General features: G+C 39.0%; 1 protein-coding gene across 2 annotated transcripts; it reads right to left on the bottom strand.

Moving 5' to 3' along the window:
• Window positions 1-4,920: 4,920 nt before the first annotated feature.
• Window positions 4,921-17,567, bottom strand: naalad2 (N-acetylated alpha-linked acidic dipeptidase 2). Of its 2 annotated transcripts, XM_035951060.2 has the most exons (22): window positions 17,445-17,462; window positions 16,168-16,219; window positions 15,790-15,924; window positions 15,099-15,210; window positions 13,425-13,611; window positions 12,137-12,238; window positions 11,934-12,059; window positions 11,657-11,737; window positions 11,369-11,474; window positions 11,198-11,291; window positions 10,925-11,020; window positions 10,007-10,092; window positions 9,696-9,815; window positions 9,540-9,622; window positions 9,403-9,466; window positions 9,231-9,298; window positions 9,020-9,111; window positions 8,114-8,204; window positions 7,485-7,749; window positions 7,300-7,381; window positions 7,036-7,128; window positions 4,921-5,731 (listed from the first exon to the last, which is right to left on the bottom strand). In XM_035951060.2, the coding sequence occupies exons 1-22, from the start codon at window positions 17,445-17,447 to the stop codon at window positions 5,542-5,544; spliced, it is 2,328 nt and encodes a 775-aa protein (XP_035806953.1). In that variant the 5' UTR covers window positions 17,448-17,462; the 3' UTR covers window positions 4,921-5,541. The 2 variants fall into 2 exon arrangements, with proteins under 2 accessions (XP_035806953.1, XP_023132180.1); XM_023276412.3 differs by lacking the exon at window positions 16,168-16,219 and having other exon boundaries at window positions 17,445-17,567.
• Window positions 17,568-19,830: the final 2,263 nt, after the last annotated feature.

Below are 19,830 nucleotides of genomic sequence, written 5' to 3'. Positions count from 1 at the left end.
GATTTACTATTGATTTAGCTGATTTAGCTTTAAAGCACAGCATGCTCCCCTTCTGTCTTCCGTTAGGCTCTGCTAAGCCTCCTGCTGCTGAAGCTTCTTACCTGAGCATTGGTTTGGAAAAATAAGTAAATAAAGTCCAAGGACTCACCGATGTGGGCCCCTCAAAATTGTTCATTATCACTCCCTGTTTTACCTCTGCTATTTTTTTCGTCATGTTTTTTAACGGTTTATTCAGTGTTATTGTATAACTTTGTTTTTCAAAGCGGTGTCAATGTTTTAAAGCTTTATACCCATGGGAGATGACTTTTAATGTGTTTTTCATCCCACCAAACAGAGGTGGGATATTTGTATGCATTGCACTTATCAGCCAGGAATAGAGCTAAAGATGAAATAACCCAGGTTTGACTCCTCTCTCAGTTAAAAGTATTTTTCTGTACAAACTGTCTCTTAATGTTAAATGAATGCATTTAAATTGCATATGAACTGTTCCATCAGTCGCTTTGGTTTGACATCAAACAAACAGTTTATTGGCATTTCAAAATGAATGCATCCCGTTCCATTTGACAAACAAAGGAAGTTTTTCTCTCAGCAAAATATAGGCTTTGTTACAATAATAATAATAATAATAATAATAATAATAATAATAATAATAATAATAATAATAAAACAAAAAAAGAAAACAAGGAGGACAAGCACAAATTCTTTGGACTTGCTTGGTAACCAACTACAGAGCAGGTGGTGGGATAGTAGGCTGAAGCCTGGAGGCTGAAATCACCAAACTGTGGGCAGAAAAAAACACATGCGCTGAAAGCTATCCAGACCTTGTGACGGGGACATACTTAACGTAATTCAAAAAACTAACAAAAACAAGGAGTGAGCTAGAATAACAGAAATGTTAGCATGCTATGCTAATGTAGCAAGCTACAGGACCGATTCAGGGCATTAACTTACTGTTTACATGCTGCCAACAACATGGACTGCACTCACATTTTGCTGAAAGATTTTGTGGAGGCTGATCGGAACAATTTGATGCCTCATCTCATTTCCCAGTTTGTACGTCCGCAATCTGAGGAGTCAAGGCAACAGGCATTTCATTTAAATGAGACATCTTTGCCCTGGAGCTGTTGTTTTAATGTGGCATCAGTTAAACACAACGCAGCTGCATCATCTGTCTATTGTTTTGCTATAATATACCCCTGTGTTGTTTTAATATGCAGAATGAATTTAATATTGCAAATATTTGTATTGTATTTTGGAAACTACTTTGCAAATGTGTGCAATTGTATTATTTTTACTCAGAAACAAACAATATTTTTACATTGTGCAATAATAAAATGTCAACTTCTTTTGAAATTTATAATAACGTGTTATTTCAAAGTACAGCTTTCCAGAACAACACAGCTGTTTAATTAAATTCATGTTTGTAAAGCACTGATTCAGAACATAAATGACCTCAGGGCACCTCATATCGTGGGTCACCCAGCAACCCAACAAATCCAGTGATTCTAGTAGGAAAACTCCAGCAGAACCAGGCTCAGGGATGGTGGCATTTGCCTCGCCTGGTTAGGGTGATTGTAAAGAGGAGAGAGGAAGGGACAGCAGACAGACACAGATAATAAATGTAACACGAGAACAATAAACACTCCAGAGTTTGGTCGGATTTGTAACCACAGATCAGAGTAGTGCCACTCCAAAGAACAAAGATACCTGCAGACAAAACACAAACTAGAGCAGAAAGAACGCATGCACAGGGAGAACATGCAAACTCCATGCAGAAAGATCCCGGGAAAGCCGGGACGCGAACCAGGGACCTTCTCGCTGCAAGGCGAAAGTGCTAACCACTACACCACTGTGCAGCCCCGGATAAGACGTAAGAACATAAAAATTGAAAAAATTGAAAAGAACTGAAAAAGAGCAAATGTGTGTTCTATTTGAATGACAAACTTCTCTGCAGAAACATTTACCACTTGAGGGTTAACATAGATTTCCATGACCTTTTCCTCCATTGCTCTCATTGCACCAGGTTCAACAACCTCAAAATGAGATTAGAATAAAGCATTAGTAAAAATGTGTTGAAGAGAAATTGGACTGCCACATGTTGCAATCAGTATCATTTAATCTTAAACAACACAATTTAGTCATAATGGGTTTAAATGAGATCATTTTTGTCCCTAATAGCTTCAATTTCAATTTCAATTTAGTCTATTTGAAAGGGGACAATACAGTTTCATAAAACACATGATTACACATGGTTAAAAAAGCCAGAATTAGCCGGAAGGCTAGTTTTCATCTGTAGTCCCCTCGCCATAATGTGAAAAAGCAGTGAAATTCATCTACAAGAGAAAAACATGAATAGACACTTGATAGGGCACTAATGTAACAAATAACATATACATAACAAACTGTTAAGAGAGCACAAGGCACACGATCAGTGTATTTATCTGCAGGGGTGAAAGTAGATTTTTTTTTTGCTGGTACTGTAGATAAATTGAAAAATCATGATATATATATATATATATATATATATATATATATATATATATATATATATATATATATATATATATAAAAATTTTGTTATTATAATTTTAATTCATCAAATACATTTATTGATTTAAAAAGTCTAGTCAGTTATGTAAACAGGCTTTTATTTGTAGTGCAACAATGCAACAATGTAAACAACATGAAAATGTATAAACTGGGAATGGCAGAACTAACTTGAAAAAGAACAACATACTTAAAATAATCTGAAGCTTACAACATATCCCAAAGTGGGCTAAAATAGTCATCTTCTGTAGGGTCATTGTGCCATGCCACTTGTTGCATGAGCTGCTCTTCTGCCTTTCCCCAGCCAAGTTTTCACATAGGGCAGTGGATCCCATTTCTTGCATTTCTTTCTATCTTTCTTTCTTTCTCTCTGGTTTTGATCCTCGCAAAGTATCAAAAATTCGTCTTTTAAATTACCCTATCAAAACATACACATTTATTTGTCATTTCATTTATTATTTGCATTGGCCCGCTTTCAAATTTATTGTGTGAATGATTGGTTTTGACAGAAGCAAGTGTCCCCGAACATCAAATCAAACGCACCCCTTTGCAGACCGCGCATGCTCAATTCGCTCTCGGCTACTCGGCTTAGAGTAAAGGAAAAGTTTCGCCGGGTTTGGCATTTCGCCTCTCGCTCTCGTGTGTGAGCGAGACAGACGCCCACGGAGAATGAACGCTTTGTCATGGCTTATTATCCTACGGTTGCAAGCAAAAATAATCTCTTGTTTGAAATTTACGTAGGAAATAAAGTGCTTAATGTTTTAGGCTTCATGCTTTAGCATCACTTTTTTGTGTTCACGAGTACGATTCGCACGGGTCGCGGGATCCGCGGCCGGTTCACTGTTTGAGCTGGCAGCTCATCTCCCGTGATCTCCGTACCACGCCGTTCCGGGACCTAAACTCTTACCGGAACGCCGTTCCGGACCGTACCGGCTTACTTTCACCCCTGGTTTTAGGTCCAACTACTTACAGTTTTGGGAGGTTCACTCCACCAAAAATATTGTGTTCTGTATATGTATTTAGAGTTTTAAGTGTTTATTCTACCCAAAAGTACTTTCTAAATCTGTTCTACCCAAAATACTATCTTCTGGCAAATTTCTTGTAGTTTTAGAGCTTTATTTCACCTAATGAGTACTTTCTCATTAACAAACTATGGCTTTAAACATTTATTCCTGCCAAAACACTTTTTTTCCCCCCAAGTAAAAGTTTATTTCACCCATAGTACTATTTCCCTCATGCATTTTGTCTAATTAGCATAATTAGCTCATTACCCGTAGAAATAACTTGATCTTTCCATTTTGTGCAGAAGAAGAGTCTTATGACGTGTCAAAGACACTGATAAACACTGTTGAGATATCTATCATCTCTTATTGGAGATTTAGGTTTTGTCAAGCCAGCAAACATAAAGCCTGAACTGGTGAAACCTGCTTTGTATTACATACCTATTTGTTCTCCTTCCTGGGCTGTGTGTTATTGCCCTCTAGTGTCATGGTGATGAATCAGACATAAACACTGACTACTCAGGCATCACCAGGCCTTTATTCTCAGAAGACAGAAAAGCAGCCACCAGCTTCTGGCTGTGTAACAGGCACTGTAGTGGTTTGTTTAAATGGTTTAAATGACACAACTATGGTCAGCATTTAATTTCAGGCGTAATTTGTGTTAAGTATCCTGGATGCTTCTAAAGGATATGTGCGGTGTATTTCATCTGTCCTTTGTAATCTGACCTCCAAATTGGTAATTGGTTTATTAGTCATTATGATGTTTAAGTGTCCTTGAGGCTCATAAAAATAATCACCAAGCCTTTGTCATAGAAATTTATGACTGTAATAAAACTTGCCATAGTAATAGTGCTGTGACAGAGGACATCTTAAGTTACAAAATTTTTACAGATTTCTCTTTATTTGTGAATTGATGTCATATTAAGGACAGGTATGGATAGATTATGCACAGTGGCTCAGTGATTAGCACTGTCGCCTCACAGCTAGAACATCCCTGGTTCACATCCCAGCCTTGCTGGGATCTTTCTACATGGAATTTGCATGTTCTCTCTGTACATGCATGGGTTAACACCAGGTTCTCCAGCTTCCTCCAACAGTCCAAAAACATGCTGAGATTAACTGATGATTCTAAATTGTCCGTAGGAGCCTTAGGTGTGAATGTGAGTGTGATTGTTTGTCTCTATGTGTAGTCCTGTTATAGACTGGTGACCTGTCCAGGGTGTCCCCTGCCTTCACCCTAAGTCAGCTGGGATAGACTCCAGCCCCCCGCGACCCTAATGAAGATTAAGCAGTGCATAGATAACAGGTGTCATATTATGACCTTTACATTCTAATTTTTCCATTCTGTGAGATACCACAGTGGATTAGCATACATCGTTACACACAGGTAATAGTTTATTTAATACTGGAAGATAAAACAGTTTGTGATTGTTGGTCAAATTGTTTTATTGCCTCATAATGACATGTTTGTGTCATGACTTTAAAAACTCACCAAAGCATTGTAAAGATTAAATTTGCCATTTGCATTTCCACAAGAAGACATCATTTTACAAAGCACACGACAAAATAATTTATCAAACATATCCCCCCTCTAAATAAACGTAGTGCCATGTCTCTCGTGTTTTACTTTTTTCTTCTGGCCACTACGTACAATATGAATTATTTTAACGGAAAGGATTGACTGATTTATTTGAGTATCTTGTAGCCACTGACTAATATTACAAAAATTCAACAAGAAGACATTAAAAACATAACTTACTTCTTTACCGCAGCCACATAACAAAACACAAACATGAAACACAAAAGATCAAAAATGCAGTTTTTAAACTTCTCGGGATGTGAATAAGACTTTCACAGTGTTGCTGAGGTCTGCATGTTCTGGAGGAGTGACCAGAAGAGAAACAAGGATTCCCTCGTGTGTTTGTTGAAAGTAGCAGACATCCTTTCATCACATGTCAACGCTTTAGCCAGATCACACTGCTTTAGCTGCTCTTCATGCAGGTGGTGTCAGTGTCATGGCTGCAGCATTGACCGTGAACGCTGCTATGCTGATTTGACGCTTCACTTCTTCCCAGGCCTTCTCTGGGTCGGCTGAGTTCTCAATGTCAAACAATGCATCGTAGATCCCAGGGAAAGACTCCCCTGCATATTTATTATGGCTGCTGGGAGCAAAAATCACATGCCTGAAACAGGAGAGATGAGAAGAGGGGGGCTGTTACATTCAGGAATGCACTGGACGTGCTCCAGATGAAATACTTGTGTCGTATTCTAAAAACAAATTCACAAGGGATAAAAATAAAGAAGAGGAAAAATGTTTTCCAGAAGTTCTTCGGTGCTCAGTAGATTTTTTAACTTTTTTTATTCATTAAACTGAGAAACGGTCATACATACTGATTATGCAACTATGCAGGTAATCAAAAGGATAAAATTTGTGACAAATTTTTAGAAGCTTTGCTGTGTATCTGCTGTCTGTTTCAGAGTCGAAGGAATGTGGTCAAACTTCCAGTATTTCACTCTGTTAGAAGTAAGAGTGAGAACATCTGTGCAAACACCAAACTCAACTCTAAAGAATACAATGGGGGAAAAAAATCTGCAGCTGGGAGGCCTAAAATAATCCCCCAAAATAATAGAAAATGATTATTTCATAAAAAATACAGTGATTTTTATTTTACTTTTTATTTTATTTTGACTGATTACTATACTCATATATATTACATATAAATAAAACCACATTTTTGTGATAAAAATATCTTCAATTATACAAGATATTCTCATTTAACAAATAAATCTATGTAAAATTACAGAACATTATCTGTTAATATCTAACTGGCGAAATATATTAAACTTGTGTTGAATTGAATTTAACAGTCCCATCTAATAAACAAAAACTAAATAGCTGTGAAATTCTGATGAATTTGTGAATGTTTTTGTCTTTTGTCCCAATTCAAATAATTCTATTTATGCAAAAAAAAAAGATTTTGTGGTTATTCACAGTTTCAAGTTTTTGATGTTATTACATCATTAAACATGTCAACATGCCGTCTGTTTTTGTAATTTTATTGATATTTTTGTGTATTTCAAAAATACAGAAAAAAATTTGTAAAATAAAAAGAAAAAATACCTTTTTAAAATACCATTTTTAACAGAGTATGAGGAAACCAAGATATTCAGAAAGTGTTTAAAATTTAGTGATATTTCCTTTTTATTCTGGAATATGTACGACAGGATAGATACACTAACAGAGTTAACATTATGGGGCAACGTTCACAGCAAAACACACAGTTGGAAGATCTGCAACATTGGAAAAAACAAATGTGTTTTTGAAGAATTGGCTGCTATTTTGAATTTTCCCTCTGTTGTTAAATTACAGCTAATAGCTAATTAAATCTAAAAAAAAAGAAAAGTAAAAAGTATTCTAAATCTAAATCTAAATCAGTCTGTATTGTTTTTTACTGACTATGACAAGTCAAACACAACCCACACTGACCTGTAGAAGGGTCTTCCAGGTAAGCCCAGAGGGTCTATGAAGGCTCTCTCCAAGTACATTAGTTGATCGTTCATGATGCGAACCTGCAAAGGACTGATGCACAAACACACACATTAAATACTGTTACGCTTTCAGCTGCCTTTTACACACATGTCTGAACTGAACACACATTTCAATGAATATATAAACGACAGAATGCAGACCAACATATTTCAGCGTTTGTTTAGACACGTGAAATGTGTGAAATGTTAAACACACTCTTACTCTGCTGTGTTGAGAATCTCAAGGCGCTCATGGAAGTCTGTGGCTGCAACTGTGAAGTTCTCCACCGCAGAAAACAGGGAATCTAGGAAAAATAGATAGAAATATGTAAGTATCAGGCACCACATGGACTCGTATGATCTTCATATGATCTCATTTCTGATTCTGATGGATCATAATCAACTCACCAAACGACACCCCGTACGTCTCCATCTCATTTGGGTTCTTCTGTGCCAGCTGTGCGATGCTCTGAGCGTACTTCCTCAGTGAGTCTGCATACTGGTTCACATCAAGAGGCAGCAGCTGGGAGTCAGCCAACAGGAAGATGAGTCCACCTCTCACCTGGGCCACGGCTCGAAGCCTCCTGAAGGAAGGGTCGTAGAACTTCTCCACGATCTCGAAGGTTTCGTACACGCTGTGATAGACTGGATAGCTGCTGTATCGCTCTGTTTTCTGAGTGGACACAAAACATTTCACTGAGTCTGTGGATGCTCACAGCTCTATTAACCATAAACATCCTCATCTTTCTCTCTAACTTGGACTAAATCTTAAGGTTAAGACAGAAGTCACAGTGTGACTGCATTGAATTCAATTAGAGAACAGCAACTTTGGCCATCCTCAGTCAACATGTTTAAATCCAAAGCCGGATCCAAATTGAGGCACTGCACAAATAAATAAAATGATTTATGAGTATACACGGATAGAAACAAAGCTGCACAGACAAATGACACACAGAAGCTGTAAACACGTGACCAAACCTACATTAAAGAGGAATGGAGTAATGTTTATGCAGATAAAACCTAGAAGCTTGTCTCACCTTGTTCTTCGTGTATCTGGCTCTGCCTGCAGCTATTCCCAAACGGATAAAATAGGCCTCAAAATCACTGCCTGACCCGAGCTTACTGATCCTGCAGAGCAAAAGAGAGGAGGACACACAGATTTAGTGATTTGTTTGATTATTTCTTGATTGTTTGATTGATTAGCTGAGAATGACCAGCATGCTTTAGAATGAAAACTTTTCGTACACTAAGCAGTAAAACTGAAACATGTCAGGTCACTGTTATCTATACAGAACATGATACAGAACAACAGACATTGACCCAAAGTGAATTGCAATGAAGAAGTATTGTTACAAATTTGTGACTAATTGAAAATAAATGTAAATGTGCAGTAGCTGGAATCCTGGAAAAGTCACCACATCTAACTCTTGCCATGGACTTTTTTGCCATTTATAGTTCATTATCTGATCAGTAAACAGCCTTGTGATTGGTCCAAATCTCCCATCATGGCCTAGGTATTTGGAAACCTAAAAGAGGAGGGGCAGAAGTCTAGTTTCCTCTCAGACCACATCAAGTACAAATAGTTGGAGAGGTCAAAGTTTAAAAGTCAGAGTTTGGGAGTTGTGGCCAATGATGGCTATAAATACTGCCTACTCCATTTTTAACACCATCTAACCTTAAACACAATACAAATTTAGTCTATAACATAACGCAAAGACAAGATGGAAGGAGTTTTTACACAGTGTCTCAGAAAGGCGACAGAGTCCTTTATTGTCATGTCTTTTCTCTCATTTCAAAAACTGTGTTGTTTTGTCTCCTACTAAGTATTTTTTGCAGCATTGCTCTCATAGATGCTGAAACTTTGTAATGCTTCTAAATGTGTCTGTTTTATTCCTGATTATTGTACATTTTGTTTTTTAGTTAACGCTAGTGAAGCTTTGCACCTGGGTGCATCACGATCATTTGTCCAGTTGTCCCTCTTATGCCAGCTGTCATACAGAGAAACTCCGTCCTCTCCTTCTTCTGGACTGGCTATCTACGCAAAAACACAGGAAGAAAGATGTGGGACAAGGCGGAGAAAGAATTCAGCATAAGAGAATTCATAAAGAAGTATTTGCATGTTTCAGTTTCAGTTGTGTGTTTAAATCTCCCCACCTGTTTGGTGAGGTCGTACACCAAAGTGTGCAGAGACGGAGTGCAGTCAACCCTCAGTGTGTACATGCCTGGAATTTAAAGAAACATGCCAAATTAAAGCAAATAAAGACTTAAAGAGGTTACTGTTGCTGATTTATTTAGGGTGTCGAGCTGCACACATAAACACACTCGCCCTCTATAGCAGAGTCTGCATTGATGTAGGCCACGGCTCTCTCCTGCAGCAGTTTGGCATTATCCTGTCAAGAATAATGAAGTGTTGTCAGTGTGTCCACACTTACATGTGTGCGTGTGTTTGTGCGTATGCGGTACCTCGGCCCATTCTGTAGAGCCCAGCAGTCCAAACTCCTCTGCATCCCAGCTGGCAAATATTATAGTCCTCCTCGGCTTCCAGCCTAAACACACACACACACACTGAATATTGACACCATTATTGAATTATTCATTCACTCATGTCCAGAATCTCACCTTTACTGAGCAGCCTGCCTGCACTCCTGACAGTTTCATGCACCACTGCAGCCCCAGACATGGGATCAATTCCTCCAAACACCCAGGCATCGCGGTGCCCTCCCAGAATCACATATCTGTCTACACAAACCCACCAAACAACACGCATTAAAAGAGGAACTACCTTATTATACGCTTCCTAATTTCAGACATTTTTTAAAAAATTATTCTGCTATTTCAACACTACAATCTATACATAATTTATGTTGCATGTGTTGATTGTGTGTAAAATATTGCAGAATGAAAGGTTAGAGTAAGTTGCTTTCTTGTACCTGGCTCCAGAGCTCCTCTAATCCTTCCAATTACATTATAGATCCTGGTTACCTGGTTGTTTGTATAGATGTTCATACGCACCTTCCTGAGACAGACAGACTGAGAATTTAGTGATACGCACTCCAGAAAGAAAGAGATACAAAGACATAGAAAGATATAAACAGACGAGCAGAATAATATTTAGCACAAGGGAAGCAGACTTTGGGGATAGGAACTGCAAAAAAAGTTGTAATATTCACAAAAGACTAGTGTTTTAAGTTTGTTTTACAATTCACAGCAGCTCAAAAACAAGCATGGCTCCGATTTCACGCAGCAGCAGACAGGGAGTGCAGGGACAAGAGATGCATCACTCTCACACTGCTGCATACAAGTTCTTTTATCATATATGTTACCTCTAAATTCAGCTCTACTGAATAAATAACTGACAGTTGGTTCTAGTTCTGGTTTTTGGGGGTGCTTTCTCCTTAAAACACCAACACAGTCGCTACTATTCAAAGGCACAATAGAGCGGCGTTACTGATGTTGCATATGGGTGCCCGATTTGTGCAGCGTTATATGAGAATGTGCACGTATGTCTACACACACACACACACACACACACACACACACACACACACACACACACACACACACACACACACACACACACACACACACACACACACACACACACACAGGAGGCACAAGGCCCTCCATTGTGCCTCAGTTGGCTGCTTTCCAGTGGGTCACGCAATCGGAACAAGGGCAACAAAAGGAGGGAGATAATTTAAACACTACAACGGCGAGTGAAGAGAGGAGTGAAGACGAGAGAGGTTTGTTTAGAAGACAGATGAAGGACGAGGAAATCACTTCATCACGGGGTGAAGTGGGCACAAGTGGTCACTTTGACGGGATGAAAGCTCCAGCAAAGCACTTACTGGCTCTTGAAGTCATCCGTAAAGCCTGGACCAATCATGTAGGAGACGTTCAGAGCCCCTTTCCAGTTATTGGGTGGAATCTCTCCTCCCATGTTCCTGTTGAATGGTGAATAGTTCACAAAAAATACAAATTGCTGATCATTTCATTTAGGGACTCCAATAAAAATTGCAGTTTCTTGTCCTTATTTACAAATTGAAGTTGTTAAAATAGCATTGCTCTGACTGGAACTAAACTGCATTGTTTATTTCAAGAGTTTTGAAAAAAAAAAGCACTTTAGCAGATGAATTGCATCATGGAAGCCAATTGGATGCACAGGGATCTTGGGGAGTCCCACTCCATCCTCCAGACTGAATCTGTGGGTGTATTCTGCAAGAGAGGAGGCACAAAGTCTCAGATTCTCTGTAAACACACTCATACAGACTCTATCAAACGGGCATACCCACCTTTAGCGGGATACCCTGGTGTCAGAGGGTCTCCTGCTCCGTTCAGGTTCAGAACATTTCCTCTCTGAGCTCCTCCACCTGGCAGGTTCCAGCCATCAGGGTAGGGCTGCACACAAACACATTTTAAAAGGCCAAATCCACCAACTGCATTAGAACACAGGATTAGATTAGTTACTGAGGCTGTATAGATTCTTGCATCTTTTGATTTCTCCAATCATGATGTTGCAGTGGTCAAAGAATGAATTGTGTGTAAATGCGTCATTGCATTACAGCTTAACTGAACTGTACCTGGACTTCAGCTGCCCAGTAATCTGCAGGGTCTGAGAACATAATGATCCCCTTCGCTCCCGCTAATATGGCGTTCTTCACCTGGCAGACAAACAGACAGAATGGGAGATTTTGTCTGTGTTTTCGCTGTCTGTGTGGACATCATGGTGTCATGATAAATAGTCACAGAGCACTGATGACTGATATGACACTATACGCTAAAAGAAATATGAGGATAAAAGCAGAAAACAGCAAAAGTGCAATGACTGAATATGTTTGGAGTTCAGACTCTTCCCACCTTATTGCCTCTGAATATTTTCCCATATCTGACAATGACAATCTTCCCAGTAACATTGATGCCCATCTGCCTCTCTAACTGGAAAAAGTCCTCTGTGCGGCCGTAATTCACGTACACCAGATCCCCCTGGAGACAAAGACGTAAAGAGGAGTGATCTTGGATGTGTGTTTTAGCTTTACGATTCTTTATGTGCATGTGTGTACCTCTGGTTGTCCTTTGGCAGAGAAAGCACTGTATGGAGGCACAATGTTGGGAATGTCTTCATAACCCTGTGGAACCGGCTCAGCCAAGGAAGTCTTAAAAACCTGAGAAAGCAAAAATGAGATGATGCTAGACTAAGTGGGACTGAATTTAATGAGACATCTCTTCTCTATAAATAGTCAATGCTGCAAAACTGGAATATAAACACATTTATCTAAGGATTTTATACATTAGGATACATACTATATATACATATTTTACTCCACTACCTTTGTGGGACTACTTACGGATTTAGACTTTACGTACATAATACACTAAAAGATAACAAAATACAATCCTTTGTTTTACATCAAAGTATCCAGCAGTATTTATTAGTTGAGGAAACTGTTTTCATAAGCAGTTAAGTCCTCTTTCATGCAAAAACGTCAAACATTCCAAAGTTCCTGCTTGTCAAATGAGAAATGTGCTCCCATCTCTTGTGTTTTTCCTCAGTTTATTGTAGTTATTTCCAATAGCTGGGTAGATCAAATGCTGTGAAGGCGATGGACTCATTTTTTTCACAAGTAGCTAAGTAGTCATTCAGTGAAACATGACTGTGCATTAACACCTGATCCTTTTTCTCTTATTAGCTTCTTCGCTGTGTCATTATCTGCAGGCATGAGACACATGCAGTGCTATTTTGCACAACAAGGCCATAAAAGAACCTTGGACTTGAACTAGCCTTGCTGCAGTTGTGTGGTGCAGACGAGCCGAAGGGTGAAGAGGCGGCCGAGAGAGGAATGTGACCGTGAGTGATCTCTGCATGCACGCTGCAACTTTGTCATCTCCCCAGACACACTGAGAAGTAGCCAGGGGTTCGGACTGAATTAATGTTATTGTTCCAGTGCGTGAGAAAATCACCATCCTTTAAAATCTTGGTCACATGGGGGCAGGTGTGGAGAATGGAGTGTTTCATCAGAGCATTTGAAGTGGTAAAATATGGAAGTGTCACAAAATGTGGGGAAATTTGTGCACTGAAAATACTTCTAAATTTGCTTCTCAGTGTGAAAACAACACATCCAAATGGTTATTTGAAACACTTTGGCAGCTGTGTCATAATTCATATCACCACAGGGTATGACTAACTTCCTAATCCTGTAATAGATGGGTGCAAACAACAGTGACAATACTGCACCAGAGACAAGTACAGGTTTTTGCAAGACATGTATGTACGTAAACTTACATGTGGGCAAAATATGATTTACCGATCATGTGCATTTCACTGTACATATGCATAGACGTGTACCGTACCTCATTGCCAATATGATCGACTATCGAGATGTAATTTGGTTGTGATTTGTTGGGATAGGACAACAGGACGTCATAGGGCACCATCTCCACTGAGTCTAGTCCAAACTCCTGCCACTCGTTCTTGATCTGTTCAGCGTATTTCAAGTTCTGTTCTGTACCAGCCAGGTGGGGCAGGTGCGTGAACTTCCTGCAGAGAGGATGTCAACAGTTAGAGCAGTGATGGATGCAGCAGAATGTTAATGTTACTCTGTGTGTACGCCAAGAATAGCTGAGTTTTACATATGAGTAACATAATGCAAGCAAAGTTGTTATTCTGTAAATGTTACTTCAACAAAACACACCTTAATTCATATGTCTTGTGTGACACACAGAAATGTGTGATCATATTTTTGTAATGTATATTGGTTATAATGTGTTGAATTGTATGTAAAAATCTGTGAATGGTAGTGTTTTTTATTTGAATTTTTGTATAAAGCTTGTCTAAGTGTAGTTCCTAGATTATGCCACAAGAGGGCTCAAGCTTTTACAGAGACGGCTTAGTGTGTTTAGCAGCCTCGTAAAACTGGCAGAAGCGAGGGAAGAAGAACAGCATCCGTTGTCCGTCTCATTGTTTTCTCCTGGTTTTCACAGGTCAGTTATCATCATAAAATGCACATGATGTTAGAAACAATTTACATGATCAGTTACGCCTTAAATATTTTCGTAAGGACGGTATTTTTGATGCCAGTATGTACATTTTTTGTATTGTAATGTCCGTTTCGCCAGATGCTAGCAAGTATTAGCCTAGCAGGCTACTTTCAGCTAGGAGTAGCACGTAATGGCTGCGGTATTGTTGTTTTCGCGCTCTTTTTTTTGGCTTTTGTTAACTTTGTGGGGCTCCTTTGGCATTCTTTTAAAATATGTATAGTTCTGTGTTCTTTTGTTCAGTATCTGTTTTTGTGTGTTTGTTTGTATCAACTTAACCAAGCTTGCCAGTGCTCTTATGGGACTCCCATTATCTGTTAGTGGCACATTTTGTGGATTATGCTGATGGTGGTTGGTGTTTCAGTGTTATGTTAAGAATCGCTGTAAAAGTGGAAACATTGGCCTGTTGATGGTGCATGAAAAATACGAGCATCGCCACAGTTGTTGAATCTATTCTTATGAAACCGTGACACTTATCCAGACATTGGTCGAATGCAAAAAATGGTGCATGTTAGGATAACTGTCTCCTTTATGTGGACAGAGGGAAGGAGGTTCAGTTTTCTTCTCTTGTAAAATCCACCCAGTAACATGATTTGCTTTAGATTGCATGCACTACTGCAAAGGACAGGCTTCATATGGGGGTACACTGTTGAAAATTCTAATAAATAATAATACTGCAATATTGTGGTAACTGGGACACAAAAGAATGTAGTGAAATACAGCAATATTTTGTGAAATTCAATTTTTTGGGGGAAACATCTTAAAATAGTAATAATTATTATGAATAAAAATAATATCATCATCGTTAATTTTCTGTTAATACAAGCTTTTCGTGTTAGTACACATCAGACATGCATATTCATACACTGATTTTGTAATTTTATTGACTTTTTTGTAGATTAAATATATGGAAAAATGCTGTTGAATTAAAAGAAAACAATCCCTTTTATTTTATTTTATATTTTCTGTTTGCTTGTTTTTTGTTTTTACCTTAGATGCTCCCTGATTTTCTCTGTCTGCATTTCATCCAGAAACTCCTTCAGATACTTGCTGGAAGGTTTGTGGTTTTCAGTGTTTGGATGTGTGGGCCTTGAAAACCAGCCTGCAAAACACACACACACACACACACACACACACACACACACACACACACACACACACACACACACACACACACACACACACACACACACACACACACACACGCACACACACACACACACGCACGCATCATGCAAAAGCAGATACAACAGACAGAAACACAATATGGACTTTAAGCTACCAGAAACTCACTGTCCAGTTATTTTTGCACGTAACAGAAGCTTGTCAATATAATATTTTAAAGGTTGTGGTTATGGGCAGCAAGTGTCAACCTGCTGTGAGCACGAAGCTATGAAATGTGTCAAAGTGGTGATAAACTACAGCTCACACACACCTTCAAGAACGACACTATGCACATTTGTGGTTCAGTTACTGTAACAGTTTCCTTTAAAGAAATCAACTAACAAAACAATGTTTTTATCTCCTTATAGTGTGCATTTACTCATGCCATCTCAGTAACTGCATTCAGTTTCATTTCTACATTTTCCAGTAGGTGACTTGTCATTAAAACAAACAGCAGAGAACACAGTCTATACAGTATCACTTTGTGGTCACTTTGAGTTTCTGTTGTGTTTCTTACCTATGACGAAGCCCAGGAAAAACAAAGCTGTCACCACCACAATCCACCAGATCCAGCGGACCAGCCTGCTCTCCTTCCTCATTTCAAAGCTGTATGGACTCTCACACAGCAACACGACGGACTCTGCAGAGCACACTTGCAGAGATAAAGAGAATAATTTGTTTAGTTAGAGCACAGTGGGGGGAATGGCAGAGTGAGACAGAGATAGAGAGAGAGAGGGGAAGGGAGGAAGGGAAGTGGCTGAGCCTGTTTTGGTCAGAATGAAAAGTTGGAGAGCAACACAAAGAGGGATCCAGTCATTAGTGCTCTGCTTTGTCACTGGACCGACTGCCGTCTTGTGCACCTTGGCCGCTCCAGTGCTGACGCAGCATTACTCACCGTGAGGCTGGACGGTCACTTTGAAGGCAGTTTTCTCCAAAGCATGCGCAAGCTGAGAGACAAGCCAAGAGTTAGGAGGGAGTTTCTGCAGAGTGGAACTGGATCAGTAGATACTCTAAAATGTTCAGCTCATGTGCAGAAGGTGTGCTTAAGTTTTAGAATGACAAAAAGATTAACAAGCTGAGTTTTAGAAGATCATGTGAAGTTTACAGCTACAAGATAGAGTGAAATACACCGATTAGCCATAACATTATGACCACTGACAGGTGAAGTGAATAACATCTTGTTTTAATGCAACGTTCTGCTGGGAAACCTTGAGTGTTGACATTCATGTGGATTTTTAACATGTACCATCCACCTAAACATTGCAGGTCAAGCAACCCACCCAACCCCCCATGGCAACAGCAGTTCTTGATGCCAGTTGACACCCTCAGCAGGACAATGCACACCGACCCACTGCAAAAACTGCTCAGGAGTGGAACACGGACAGAGCTAAGGTGTTCACCTGGGTTCCACATTCCCCAGATCCAAATCCTATTAAGCATCTATGGGATGTGCCAGGATAAGCCTGAACTAGGTAGGTCCCACCCTGCCACCCACAGAACCCACAGAATTCACTGCCACCATCCCCAGAGGTCCTGTATCCATGCCCAGTGGGGCTAAAACTCCTCTGACCCAGTGGGGTCAGAGGAGTTTTAGCAGCATAAAGGGGACCAACACATTATCAGGCAGGTGGCCATAATGCTTTGCCTGATCAGTGTTTATCCAAAGGTGATACAGAGAAAATAAAGGAAAAGATAAGTGTGAAAAACAGATGACTCTCTAGAGGTCACTGTATCACTGCATGTGGATGAAAACCATCAAAGTGATATGTTGGAAGCCAAATTTATGCCAAGAAAATAAAGAAATGGCAGAGAAATTGACCAGGATAGAATGAAAATACACACTAAAACAGAAATCATGAGATGTTGAATAAAACTTATCAAACCTTTTGAGATAATTAGTCAAAATTTTAACTTAGCAAGTTTAAATTTGACTCCCTATCATAATGTATAATGTCTTCATTCATTTCTTTTTAACATTTCCTCACAGTTCCAGCCTACATTATGTTTGAAATATAACACAAGTCAATCACCACCTCATATCAACTAAGAAAACAAATAATTCATACTGTAAACAGTGTTTTAGCTATAAATCTTGCAGAAGGAGAAACGGCTGACCCACTTCATTAAAGTTTGGTTAATTATGTTCAGTTCTGGGATAAATTAACGTCTCACCATTAGTGTGGTATATCACTATGGATGGTCACACGTGTTTTCCCACAGTGGAAGACGTGCAGGCCTCGGTGGAGCTTGACCTCTTCTGCTCTGTGAACAGCTGTGTGGTGTGGACGACGGCTCTTTCAAGCGATGGGCTGAAGCGTGAAGTGGGGAGGAGGCTCTCAGGCTTTCAGGAATGTGGGAGTATCAGAGACCATAGCTTTGCCCTCAACACGCTGTTTATCTCAAAAACTTTAATTAAACCAGCATCCTTTACATAGTGCGGGGTGGTTGATTTGGATTTCATTTGAACTGATGTTTGTGAACCTAAGCACTCGTTAAACTAGAGCTGGATATTCACATTTACACACAATCAGACGACCATGACTTAAATAATTAAACTGATGAAGCAAAAACAGACTTATTTTCTGCGATGTTTAAGTTCCAGTTAGTTGTATATGCATGATTTAGTCATAACACAGCCTCACATGCTTGATTTATTCAGCATTTTTCAGTATAAAGAAATGTAACACTGTCCTTGGGCACTGAAAACAAATTATCGTAGGTCCTTTATCAATTTCTATTTCCACAAAACAGCACATGTTTTTCAGATTTTTTTTGTCTATTTTGTAGATGTTTTCATCTGTTTCTGGGTTTATGTGTTTTATTAGCACATGAGAACTAATAAATGTCCTATCTGAAACAAACAACATGAAGAGTATATTCACATTTATTGGGTGATGACCTGCAGTCGGTGTTCCACTGTATCCCAAAGGTGATTGTTGAAATGTGTAGAGGTCAAACCAGCTGAAAAAACTGGAAAAAACATTTCTTTGTGTGCCTGGTTTTGTGCCAAAAAACTGGAAGGTTAGCTTAAAAAAATCCTTCCCCTCGGAGACTCATTCTTTTGCTGATTGTGAAACAGATCAGAAAGATGGTTTTGTCATTTACTGACAAGTTATCCACATTTAATTGTCATTTTATTGCTTGTTTGAAACTAAATCTATAATTCTGTAAATTATAAATGAATAATGCGGCATTAAGATCTTCCTTTGTTAGAATTTAACCCCAAACATAATCAATAATCAATCACTCCCACATATAAAGTGCATCCTGTAGCATGTGGGTGTCCACATACTTTAGGTCATGTGGTTTACCAGACATAACTTTATTCCATATTTGTCCAGCAGGTTTATCTGTTTGTCCCGTCCGTTTTCTCATGGTCCGGTAATAAAAGTATCTGCTCAGATACAGCCACACCTGCAGTTTTTTTAAGCACACCAGGTGGCGCTGCTGTACCAGTGAGATGGCATCCAAACATGGATCCAAAATGTGAAGAGCCAGAACTTACAGCCATGGGACCTTTCCCTCCAAAAGATAAGATAATTAGCCTAAATAAGTTATTTATCATGTAATAATAATGAAATGCTACAGCAATTGCAAAGACAAACAGACACACAGAGGCTGTTCCAGCACTTCAAATAGGAATTTACACTTCTGAACTTTTGTTTAAATGTCTTTTATCACTTTGATGCCACTTACTATAAAATATACACAAGAACTAACTGTTTTATTAATTGCTCATGTTTTATTCGTAAATATAGGATTAATTTGAACATGATTTATAATTATTTTTATGCACCAATGTGTATCTTTTCTACATGCATCTGTCTTGTTAGCTCAGTGAGTAATGTTTAAGTGGGTTTTTAAAAAAAAAACTGAAGTTCTCTGCTTCTTATATATGGAGAGGATTATATCTACTGTGTCGCACCCAAAATGTATTCCAATCTACACCTCTGTCTCATTTTATTATTTGTCTATAGGGCGAATTAGCTCACTACCAACATGAAAGCTATGTTTTCAACCTGCAGGTCACTTATGTCAAATTCTCAGTTACTCCTCTCTGTACCCCTCTCACCACTTAAATTTGGACTTTTTTGTTTACTGCACTCAGATCTTAGAACATTCTACATTAAACCACCCACCTGTGTCAAATCCAAAGTACAGACTCACCTGTTCTTACTTGCTGTTAGTTTTTCTTGAAGCTGCTTAAGCCATGTCTACTCTTAGCTTCTTTCCTGCTGTTTTATATCAATTGACTCTCTTTTATCCTTTTGCTATAGCATTTCCACTGCTTATGGACCTAACTAGTGCACTTTGGTTATCCTGTAATTTTAGCTGTTTAGCTTTTTATGCATTTATATGTACTGTTGCATGTTGTTAACTTTGTATCTTCTAGCTCCCATAGTTTGTGCTTTGTCCTCTATGTCCTCTCTCCCTCCACCTCTCTGCAGGTATTTCTGGTTCTGGAGCTGCACAGGTCTGATCTGAAGCTGTAGGTCCCACAAATATGTCCAGTGTCTGTAATCTCTGGTTTGTTGTCTCTGCTGTCCTTTTCTCTCTC

This window comes from Amphiprion ocellaris, chromosome 7, assembly GCF_022539595.1.
Source record: "Amphiprion ocellaris isolate individual 3 ecotype Okinawa chromosome 7, ASM2253959v1, whole genome shotgun sequence".
Classification (NCBI taxonomy): Eukaryota; Metazoa; Chordata; class Actinopteri; family Pomacentridae; genus Amphiprion; species Amphiprion ocellaris.
Note: the sequence above shows the minus strand (reverse complement) of the source record. Positions and strands in the feature narration are given on the sequence as shown.

Coding starts and splice junctions, on each gene's coding strand:
- naalad2 (XM_035951060.2), bottom strand. Junction 11,475..11,656: donor ACTGGGCAGCTGAAGTCCAG/GTACAGTTCAGT, acceptor GTTTGTGTGCAG/CCCTACCCTGATGGCTGGAA. Junction 9,816..10,006: donor TAGAGGAGCTCTGGAGCCAG/GTACAAGAAAGC, acceptor GGGTTTGTGTAG/ACAGATATGTGATTCTGGGA.